Here is a 12,148-nt window from a genome sequence, read left to right as displayed (position 1 = left end):
TGTAGTGTTGGAAAAGTTTTGTTAAATCACTAATTCAGGTAGGAGTACTTTTACTGAGGGCAGAAATCTAGTCCCCCAAGATCAAGATCAACAACTTATTTTATACATGCTGTAAGACTTTGCCCTGTTTTTTTGGGTGGATTTGCGGGGACCAGTGCACTGCAGTCCTCGTCACTGCTATATTCACTGTTGTTTTGTTTTCACTAAGAAGCTGTAACATGCAGGTTTCATGCCATCCTCCTCAGTTCCACCACAACTAACCGTAGGAGTTGCTAGTGCAGCAAAAAGTACAAGAACACTCACAGGCTCACCACCCTTGTACATCCATGTTGTATTCAATGGGCCAGAGTCACCAAGTGAGATTTACTTTAACCAGGAGTTCAACCTCTGGTATTTACTGCAGCAAAGGCTTGGTTTTAGGGTTAACATTAGGGTTATGACTGGCTTAAGGGTAGGTTTAGGGTTGGGGTGAGGCGCAAAGTGAATAATGTTTGGGTAAGCCTTCAGGGAATTCTATGCAAGTCATTATAATGTCTTTGGAAGTGCAGCAGTCCAAGTTTGTGTGTGTTTACCTGTGAGCAGCGTCTGTGGTTTTCACACCAAACCAGAACTTGGTCACTCTGGAAAAGACAGAGAGGATGAGGATTAAAACAAACACAGAGAGAGAAATAAATCATTCACAGACAACCTGCGTTTGACGCATTTCATGCGAGACTCCTGTCTAACGTAAAAAGGAGACAGAAATCTAAATATTGTTAATGAAGGTCACTGGCCAAATTGCATAACCAGAGTAAACTTGACTGCAGACAGGCACACTCAACCTTTCTCTTATTTACTTAATTATCCTCAGGGTGCAAAATGACTTAGCACACTGTGTTTGTGGTTGCTTGAACCAGACAGAGACCACGTCACTTGGTGAAATGTATGTTTGTGTGTGTGTGTGCGTGTGTGTGTACAGTTACGGCTAAGTGACTCAAGACCACCAGTAAACATGGCTGCTATAACCACTGTGACAGAGGGAGACGTCATCTCATGACCACAGGGACAGAAATACAGATTAACCAAACCAACCCCTGGTCCTTAGGTCTCTTCAGCTTTTTGAATTTTGTCTTTCAACCAAATGAAACACCTTAAAGTCACATTACAGTAACATCGCTAATGGCAGTGGTGAAGATATTAAGTTCACAACTTCCATTAGGATACAACATATTATTTTCATTATGTTGTGTGTGATTATGTGATGTAATGTATGTGATTATTGACTAAAAAATGTAAAATCTCCAATTTGCTTGTTTTGTTGAACCCAAACAAAGCTTTTGAGACAATGAAAATATATATAGTTTAGTGTTTTGGCAAGATTAATGACAGAAAACAAGGTATATTATTTTTTAATCGATTAATTGATTAGTCATTTCACCACTCCTTCCCATAAATCCTGTTGTGGATGTTACCACTTGTTGCCCAAATCCCCCTGCAGCACCTTTTTGAGTCCCTACAGTACCTTTGGGTAATTAAGCTTTTATTTAATTTTTTATTCACAGTTTTTGGATTTAGATTATGGATCATTTTAATGGTTTAAATATAGATGGAAAACCCTGTCAGCTGTTTTCAACTCGGTAACACAGTCAGTCAGTGTGGCAAAACTGCTGCTCTTCCGTCTGAACTGCTTTGTCATCATCAGCACAATCATGATGCCATCCTCCAACATCAAAACAACTATTAGAATACTGGTGTGTGTGCATTTGTGTATCTCTCTGTTGTTGTGTGTGTGTGTGTGTGTACATGTGTGCCTCTAGGGAGTATGTAAGCCTCTAGTGTGTGTGTGTGTGTGTGTGTGTGTGTGTGTGTGTGTGTCTGTGTCTGTGTGGGATAAGCCCTCTTAACGACTCCTAAACCGTCTCCTGAGTTTGCTGTATTTAGACTGAACCAAGCTCATCTCTTTCCACACACATACACACACTTTTCAGGGCTCCTTCTACTCTTTTAAATAGCCTTTGTGCTCCTGGTATAATGAGGGTTAAGGGGTTAGAGTTGGGGTAACAGTGCAGAGGTTAAAGGTTAGAGATTAGGGGTTAAGGGCTTTCACGGTACAGAAGATGCTGAATAGACTTGTTCACTCTTAACATTCAAAACAGATGCATAATGACAACTTTGATGAAATAGCTGCTAAAGAAGTTAAATTGGACTTTGAAGTATGAAGTTGAGGACTTATTTCCCTTTAAAACCCTGTGGAGATGCTGTGCGTAGAAGCTAAAAGAATTTCACTAGAACAGCCAGGGGTTTCTACTGAAATGGGGGCAAGATTAAGGCCGTGACGTACTTTGAAAGAAGTGCTCGTCGAATAGTACAGTTAAAAGCTTCTTTCAGACTGTAAGTTAGGGAGGGCTGCCTTACAATCTTTGTAAATTTCCAAATCTGACAAACCATCAGTCATGCCTGACTTCCGCAGAGACTGGCCATTGAGCATATGTGTGAAAATGGTCAGAGCTCCAAGTTCTCCACAAATTTTGTTCGCCTCATTCCTCTCATACTCTCACCCCCTGTCTCCACGTCCACTGCTACAGCTGCTTACTATTGCCTCGGTCGTACAGCTGTTGGCAGCAGTGAGGAGGTGGTTAGTTTTCGAGAGAGGAGACCAACCAAAATCAGATCAAGTTCTGAACAAATGCCACAACAAACTCACTCAGTTGACAACAGAAATTCTGTCTGTGAAATGATTGTTGGACGTGATCATGGAAGAAATACAAGTGCACTTCTTGCACTTTCCAATATGTCTTTAGGACTGAATGAGTATTTATGGGGGTGGACACCTGTGGCTTAACAGTAATCTGTGTTAGCTGTATAAAGGGATAATGCTGAGGCTACTGCTAATACAGCCTCCTGTGGAGACAGATGAGACAGAGTAGAGAGCAGTAGAGCATTAAAGTAATGGCTGAATCTCTGATGAATAGATTGGTAACAAGTCAGCAGGGAAGGACGGATAGAGAGCGGAACAGAGGAGGTGAAACAGACGAACGGGTGTCATGGTACCACTGCAGAGACAGACAAACAACTTCCTCCTCTGCACGCCTCTGTTCTCTTTCCTCCTGTCTGATGATGCAAAACTGACACCGCCCAGGTAGTGCTAGTGATTGCATCATAAATGACCATGTCTCCATGGATACAGGTCTTATAATAGCAGTGTAACTCACACAAATGGAGGAGGTTCCTAACTCTCTTAAACATTAAACGCCTCTAAGCAGTTGATGTAGCCCGGGGCAATCCTTCACTGTATTCTGGATCCATTGTTGTTTCTCCAAAGATAAACTTTCGCAGACATTCAAAGACATAAAATATTTATTTCTGTGCGAAGCTTTGACAGGTTTAAGCCCCTTGCCTCTTTTTTAGGCCTCTGCCATACCCAAAATGAATAGAGCAGAGAGGGTTAGGGTTAGGGTCCCCCAACTGAGGGACCCTGGGGCTTAAAAGGTCTGCCATCATACAATTAAAGGTGCCTTGTGGAGTTAGTTCCTATTTCACACAAAAAATGTGTTGTGTCTATGTTTTCTCATAAGTTATTTTGATCCTGACGGGGGAATCCAGAAACTTGCATCATTTTCATCCATGTTAACTTGCAGGCAGTTTCTTCTTCACTGCCTTCGTTGGAGAGTTGCTTGCTTTTTTGCGGCACATAGCAGTAAAATAAGGTGAAAACACTGGCTGGGTTGCATGTGTGCGTGTGCAGACAAATAAAAACGGGGATCCAATCATAAAAAAAATTGCTCCATAGCACTCGTAGTGCTCAAAAACCTCCACAGGGTTCCTCTAAGCTGTGTTGGTGCTGTAGAATTGGCACCCCGGGGCACAGCGGTGAAGCAAATTCCATCTTCAGATACTATTTCAATACACATTTGTGATGTTCAGTGAATTCCTGGAGGTTTTCAGTGATGGAGTGATTTAATTTATTGCCTTTAGTACTTTGGATTATGTTACAAATTCCCCGCATTTACCAGAATGTCTTTCTAAAGTTACTTGAACTGGTTGGGTTTTATATGGAGGGTGAGCAGGGTGAACCAGTAATGACGAGTGCATGTGTGAGAAAGTCTTACAGCTGTACTGCAATCTTGTCTATTCATGCTGCTCTGAGTAGACAACAATGCACCTACCTCTTTGAAAAATGTTGCGGCTATGCACAGCTGTGGAACGGAGGAATTATGAAAATGTGACAGAAATACATAAACATGTTTGTTAATCTTGGTTATCATTGAGTTTAGTCATTTAAATATTCCTCTTATAGCTTAAATATTGTCTCGTGTGACAGTTAAGTGAGGTCATTTTCCAAATTATACTGCTTTAGCTGAGTGATATGACACCAGATGGATCATTTCCACATTAATCACAATCAAATTCACATTGAAGTCCTGATTATTTCTTAAAGATTCCCATATATCATTCTATTGCTGACATCTATTATTCAGTATCCAAGGTATCTAGTCAAAAATATTATGATTTTTAATTCCGTCAATTTTGCTCACTCAGCATACTCAATGGGATGAACATCATCGAGCAGAAGGACGGTTAATGCCACCAGCCACCGTTCGACCTTTCTTTCGTCTCTTACAGACGAGCAGAAGAGGACAATATACAGACACACACACCTTTTACATTTCCTCTTCCTCCTCCTGCTGTTACTAATCCAGATTAGCCTCTTTTGCCCACTCTGTCATTCTTTATGTCTCCCTCTCAGTTTCTCCACATTGCTGCCTACTCCTGTAAAGATGACAGGAGAGGACATGATGGTGATGATATACTGTAGATGCTCCATTCAAAGAACTGAAGGACAGTGTAGAGGCCAGTTAAACATCTCCAGATTTTCACTGAGGAGATATAAAGCTTCTTTCCCCCCTGCTGGCCTCACATCTTCATCCCCTCTCTTAATCTCTTTCACGCTCTCTTTCTTTTTCTTGTCTTCCTCGCCATAACATCCCCCTTTTTCCTGTCACTACTCAGATCCCTCCGCAACACACACATTAATGCACATACACAAGGATGTACACATACGCACACGCAAGACAATTTCATGGGACATATTTGCTGTCAGAGCCAATCAAGGCAGTTTAGATGGGCCTGTGTGCCGCATGGCTATTAAACGGTGGTCAAAGTGGGGTTTCGTAGGGTCTCAGATTTTGTGTGTGTGTGTGTGTGTGTGTGTGTGTGTGTGTCTGTCTGCGGCAAAACAGCTGCACATGTTAAAGAATTCGGGGAAAGGAAAGGAGGATTGGAAGAAGGTGGCTGGAAGAAGAGAAAAGAAGTTGGATGTGGGAGACTGAGAGGAAATGGGAGGGAGGGAGGAAGTTGAAAAGAGCAGAGGGAGACAGACAAAAGAGGGTGAAAGATGGAAATAAATATTAGTTAATTGGTGCAGGGAGGAGACTGGCAGGGAGTGGTGGATACTAGTTGTAAAACCGGACTCAATAAATTTTGGCGACTGCTGTTCATCTGGCTGGAATTTGGTCGGTTATAAGAGTTATTTTATTAATGGGAAGCCAACTTTTGATATGTGGCTTTTCATCTATAGTGGAAGTTAAAATGCAAATGCACTTATTGTGGCATTATACTTTTGGCTATGGATGAAGTTGTACGCATCAAAATCGACATCAAAGACGTACAAAACATCTTGGTCCAAAGGCTTTAGTGCATTTTACGGTCCGTGCACCAAAAAATCCTCACACTATTGCTCACATGCATGAAATATCACACCGGATTTTATGATATATGACTAAGAATAAAGAAAAGTGCCAAAATCCCACTTCATTTTAATGATAGATTTCCACATGGCTGGATTTCATACCAACACTAACACAGGGTCTTAAACTTTCTTTTTTCTATCCTGGGATCCGCAAGAGAAATTTGTCTGAGCCTGAGACACGAGAGACCTGTCAGAAACAGAACTGACCCAGGGAGTGAGAAACACTTGCACTAAAGGACTTCCACATGTCTCTGATGACTGCTGAGTCCACAGTAATCAGCGCTGAAGAAAAACAACCTGATATTACTGGATGCAACAGCAGGAAAGAAGCACGGACACAAACACACACCGACACACAGAAACATGTGCACGGTCAACACGCACGCTCACAGCTGCACACACCCTTCAGTGTTTGAAAGAGAGCGAGATATAAATCACACTTCTGCCAGATGCAGCGATAAAAAGTGAGTGTGTGTGAGAGAGAGACAGAGTGGGAAAAAGAGTGTGTGTGTGTGTGTGTGTGTGTGTGTGTGTACATATTATGTGTGTGTTTGTTGTGGTCAGTGTTTGCGGTGAGGCGCAGTAGAAAGTCTATTTAACACGAGGCATTAACTCTCCTAATCATACCCAGATGACCAGAAGCAAACGCAGCTACGATGTGTGTATGCGTTGTTTGCATGCGTGTGTGTGTGTGTGTGGCGAGAGTATCATGACTAACTTCCACTCAACAGAATATAAAGTTCTTCCAAAAAAGCCTGTGTTGAGGTCTGAACATTCCCGACAGAAGCCCCTAATTAGTGTGTATCTGTGTGTGTGTGTGTGTGTGTGTGTGTGTGTGTGTGTGTGTGTGTGTGTGTGTGTGTGTGTGTGTGTTTCTGTGCACATGTGTCAACGTTAGTGTTTGTGGTGCCCCACATCCTGTAAACAACAAGGGTCACAACAAAGTGGTTGTTATACGGTTCTGAACCTTGCCTCATCCGACTATTACATCGGCATGTGTCTTTCTGTTTCGGTTCGGTTACAGCAGCAACGACAATGAAACGATAAGAAAATACTCTAAATGAGTTCTAAGTTCAACATTTTTGGAAATAAAATCATTCGTTTACTTGCTGAGAGTTAGATGAGAAAATTGATCCCACTCACGTATCTATGTATGATAAATATGAATCTCTTGGCAGGAGCCAGCTAACTTTGCTTAGACTGTAAACCAATTGCCCGGCAATCACTGCGGGCAGTTACTGGGCCTGACCAATTAGTGGTGGGCAATCTGACAAATTTATAGAGTGTGATCTAAGGCGTCTGCAATGTACTTTTCCGGTAAATCGTAGAGATTGTGATATTTAATGTGCCCTTACTTCTGTTTCCAAACTTAACATGACCTCATTAACTAGCGGATGCTGTATGAACAAACCAATAGGGTGATGTAACTAGACGGCCATGCTCTTTGGACAAATGACTTCACGTGGCTCCTCCCTGGGTGCCATATTGGAAAGAATGTAATTGAATTGTGGGTATTTAACTTATTTTGTGATTATGTTATCTTTAACGTTAATTTTAATTTGATCTTAATCACTATTTTGAAACCTGTGTAGCAGCTTTGATGCAAGAGTGTTTCAATGGTGCAAATAGGGAAATTCATAGGCTGTTTCAAATCTGGCTATGGAATTTGAAACACTGATCATGATTGCAATTATATGAGTATTATATGAGTTTCGGGACTGATCGCCCACCCCTATGACCAACAAATACTCCAAGATATACTGTAACTCTCTGCGAAACTCTGTCATTTGTGATATCAGATCTTTGCACGAATTAAACAACACATTGGATAGTTGTTTGGACAGAGGCAGGCGAACTGTTTTCCCATGTTTCCAGTGTTTGTGCTAGTGGCAGCGGCTTCATATTCAGGGTTCAGAGAAGAAGAATGGATTTAATTGCCCGAGTATCAGATATAATATGCTGTGACGGTTTTGATGTGGCAAAAGAGTCTTTCTATCGGTCTCTCTTTCTCAAGCTTAGAGAACAAAGCGATGCCGCTCAGTGCATTGCCATTCCAGCTGTGATTTACTGTCTTGGAATTTCTTGTCCTGGTTTCAGGTGAGAGTCACTCCTACACCGCCACAGTTTTATCACCATCTATCCCCTGGTTCTACTGATCAAATGACAGGGCAGTCACAAAGCCGCAGAAAGAGGTAGAAGCTTTATCTCTGAGTTGAATCAAACAAGCCTTTGTCTCTCTGCCTGTCTCCCTGCTTACCTGTCTGCCTGCACGTCAGTCCACTTTTTAGCCTGTGTATCGTTTTTTCAGGATGTCTGTCTTCATGTATGTTTGTCACACCTGTCTGTGTGTCTACCTTGCCTGCTCGCCCATCTTTCCATCTCCCCCTGCCTGTCTTCAAGCTTGACCGCGTCCATCTACCTGCCTTTATCTCTCCCCCCCCTGTCTGTCTCTGTGCAACCTGACCTGACCGTTGTCTCTGGTCTTTTTCAGAGCGTGACTGGTTGGCTGACCGACCTTTGGGCTGATTAGACTTACCTACCGCAGAGCAGCTGGGACACACACACATAAACATCAATGCACAGGCGGCTCTTTCAACATCTCACTGGCCCTTAGACCTGGCTCGTACCATGAACCATCCACTCATCAGCACCACAGACCTGTGAGTGTTTAAGAGACACAGTCTAATCTGATCTACTACGTATGTGCAAAAAGATCCAGCTCTCGAGGGGGAGTTTTTTCCTTATTTTTAGGAGTTTACATCAAGGAGGAATTTGGGAATATGACAACATACCAGCATATATATATATATACACACACACACACACACACACACACACACACACACAAAGAGCTATAATTACACTATTACACCATACAAGGGAAAGTAGTGGAAAACCCAGAGAAGCAGCAGAAAAAGAGGTGTAAATAGAAAACTGGTGACTCACATTCTAGTGGCTACACACTAGCCACACACACACTGAGAGAGAGAAAGAGCCAAAAACACAGGGTTCACCCACATGAAGCCAGAGGAAGCAATGTGTGTGTTTGTGTCTGAGTGTGGTGACAGAGTAGGATGAGTAAAGCTCTATTTGCCCTGACTGATGTTATAGTTACTGGAGATGTTATCAAAAGGCTTTTTTCTTTTGTCTTAAATGTAATGTTCTTTAAATGAATGAATGTGCTAACAGTCTCTCTCCCCACCCGTTAATCACCCTGTGTTCTGCTACACTGTCCTATAATAGGTTCAGGGAGTGATGCTGTTCCCCAGGATGTGGCTGAGAGGAAACTTGTTTCCTTGTTTGCTCAAAGTTTAGAGGCTCTTTTTAATTTGGTGTAACACGCAAAGTTTTCAGTGCCCCTTTATATCCTGAAAAGTTTCCCCGAGTCACATGTCAACATTGTCCTTTCCTGTTTGTCACCGTCCTGCTAATCAATAATGACGTCAGTGCCGAGTTCTTTTTCTCATAAACATTTGGATTTGGGCTGCGACTAAGGATGATTGAGCTACTAAATTCTCAGTCTATCGTTTTTGTCTACTAAATGTCACAAACGACAGCTTTCCAAAGGAATCTTCTCCAGAACCCAACGAGATAGATATTAATTTAACAATGATATAATACAGAGTGAAGGATCAAATTAGGTACTGATTCATTTTCTGCCAATCAACTAGAAAATGCTCATTTTAAATACAATAAAGGAAACATTGTTCATATCATCCATTTTTCTTAAAATAATGGAGGAATGAAGTGAGTTACTTAAACATTTTGTTTAAGAACTGACTGTCTTCTTATTGTATCTGCCTCTTTCAAGATGTTCAAAGTGTTAAAACTTCCTGAAACAATCAAATTCTTATAGTGGATTATGCATGATTTTATGGAATATGACACTAAATCTTGAGAGGGACAATTTGTTGTACAGTACACCAAATAAAGTGAGATGTTTAAATGTTTTTTTTTCCCCCTTTTGGATTCTGAAACCAGTAAAAGATGTTTGAAGACATCAGGAAGCAAAGATATGAAATCCTGAAAGTCTAAAAACACCATGGACGTCAACTGATGATGTAGTTATAACAGAAAACAAAGTCAGAAGAGAGTTGTATCATAAACGAAAAAAACACTGCGTTAAATAAAAATGAATCCCACGTAGGAAATGCATGTCTGCCCTGTTTGCTACCTCCCAGTCAGTTGGTCTCATTTCCATTGCTGCTGTTTGATGCTCAGCATCTGACTACTGCACTCCACTTCATAAAGTTTAAACCAAATGTTCCCTTTCTCACACCTTCTTTCCAGAAACCCCACACACACACACACACACACACACACACACACACACACACACACTGCCAGAGAGTCATCCAGGGGCCACCCTCATTACCCAATGCACAGGTGCCTGGAGTCTATTCTAGATGGACGAGGACCAGACCAAACCTTTCGTTTTATACGTGAACATATGCAAACTCATACACACTCACGCACACATACACTGTACGTACACACACTTTCTTCTACACACCTCAGAGCCACTGGGGCTAAACTCTGCGGTTAATGACTTTCCCACCCACTACACAGCATGCACATGTTGAAGCCGTTAACGATAAGTGGCTTTTCGAACTTGGTAACGTCCTAATGTCCCCGTTAATCTCACATTCCACACTACAAAGGCCACAGAACATGGGCCAGCGATTTCACTGAGATGAGTAATTTTGTCAACTATTATAAATCTAACTTCTTTCATGGTACCTTTGGCCTTCTGAGTACTGACACGGGGCAATCCAATCTGAAAACTTCCTGATGAAAACCATGTTGGAAGCAACTCACTGTTCTCAGGCGAGATCATGCAGTTCCCTTTGATTAATTATTTAGGCAGTAAGTGCTCCATTGCACTGTGCTTTTCTCCTCTTGTGCATAACAACACCTCTTAGCTGATCTAGAAACACCTCACAACATTGCATCGAGTGTTTGTGTAAAGACCCTAAAATAGGAAAGAATGGCAAGCTTTATTAAAACATTTAGAATGACTGCACATTATGTTTTTCCAGCAGGCGACACAGTTATTGACAAGGGCGACTGAACTATGAATGATGAACTTTTTAAATCAGAGGACAAGAATATTTTTTTATTATGTTTGAAAGTTTTAATAAAGTTTAATGATGCAATTTAAAGTTGACGTTAACGTCTGTGGTAACATGCGTCGTTGCAAACAGACACAACCATTTGTGTAAACTGAAATTTCACTAAGAGATCATTATATTGGTGTAGCGTGAGAAAGTAATTTCTAAACTTCCATCCTTCTGTTTTATTTACCAGTTTGGCTATTGACCACACCTGATTTCAAATGCTCATCCTTATCCCCGCTTCTGTAAATTCACACACTTCAGTATCTTTCAGTGAAACATTTTAAGGGGATAAGCCACTGTTTGAAGCAAATATATTAGTTACAATAATAAAACAGAAAGAATTCAGCAAAATAAGGGTGTTGTAAAGTGGCTAATAGGTATGACACACACAATTTTCCAGCCCAACACTGATCCCACTGAACTATATGTACCAGATAGATAGTTAAAGGATGATATAGTTGCAGTGTAGTGTTTTTAACAATTGAAACTGGCCTGTAAAACTACAGAAAAAAAAGCAGTAATGCACGTAAAGAAAGAGTTTTATCAAAATCCTCAGTCATGGTCTACCTGTCTTTTTATTTTATGACTTCTAATTTATTTTGTATACTCTGGCGGTCATGTCGACCGCTGACTGGAGGTCACATTTGACCTCAGGTCGGTAAACACTATTAAATAATGGACAAAGTGGTTGTAGGTACCTGGAGGTGTCTGAAGGCAGCGGTTAGTTGAGTCATGTGCAGAGTGAGGCACCTGGACGAGCATCTGGCGCTGTTGATTTTCTCCTGAACATCCTCCTGCTCCGGTGAACTCCTGCGGGCGCGAGTCACCGCCAACACCGCGCACAGGAGCACCAAAGCGGCACGACAAGCTGACATTACACCGAGAGGAGATTTTATTTAATTTTTTTAAAAATCTCATACAAATTAAAGAGCAGACTTTTTTTTTTCTTCCTCGTGTCCGGCTCGTCAACGTCCTCCTCTCGCGACCCTTTAAGTTGAGAATGAAAACATCTGAGAGCTGCTCCTGTCTGCGCGCGCGTACGGAGTGGAGCGGCTCTACCCTCCTCGCGGACACTCCCACCACCGGTACAAGTGCGGCCACGCGGAGTTAGAATGGTCTTCATCCATGATGAAATCATCCTGATCACCTCTGCTATCTTCAATCCTCCAATAATCACCCATCATCATCATCATCATCATCATCATCATCATCATCATTTTTATTTGCGCTCAAACTATCACTTCGATCAGCTGTGCGCGTTATCATCACCACCATCACCATTATCTTTACCTCATTCAACTTT

At 41.7% G+C, this 12,148-nt stretch overlaps 1 protein-coding gene across 1 annotated transcript in view; it reads right to left on the bottom strand.

The window, feature by feature from the left end:
- anos1b (anosmin 1b) overlaps nucleotides 1-11,875 on the bottom strand; it is a 44,053-nt gene extending 32,178 nt beyond the window's left edge. Inside the window, exons 1-2 of the mRNA XM_027289884.1 lie at nucleotides 11,544-11,875; nucleotides 573-620 (exon numbers count right to left, since the gene is read on the bottom strand). Coding sequence (XP_027145685.1) covers nucleotides 573-620; nucleotides 11,544-11,720 — 225 coding nt within the window. The 5' untranslated portion in view covers nucleotides 11,721-11,875. The remainder of the gene's footprint in view (nucleotides 1-572; nucleotides 621-11,543) is intronic.
- Between the last annotated feature and the right edge of the window lie 273 nt (nucleotides 11,876-12,148).

This window comes from Larimichthys crocea, chromosome XVII, assembly GCF_000972845.2.
Source record: "Larimichthys crocea isolate SSNF chromosome XVII, L_crocea_2.0, whole genome shotgun sequence".
Taxonomy (NCBI): domain Eukaryota; kingdom Metazoa; phylum Chordata; class Actinopteri; family Sciaenidae; genus Larimichthys; species Larimichthys crocea.
Note: the sequence above shows the minus strand (reverse complement) of the source record. Positions and strands in the feature narration are given on the sequence as shown.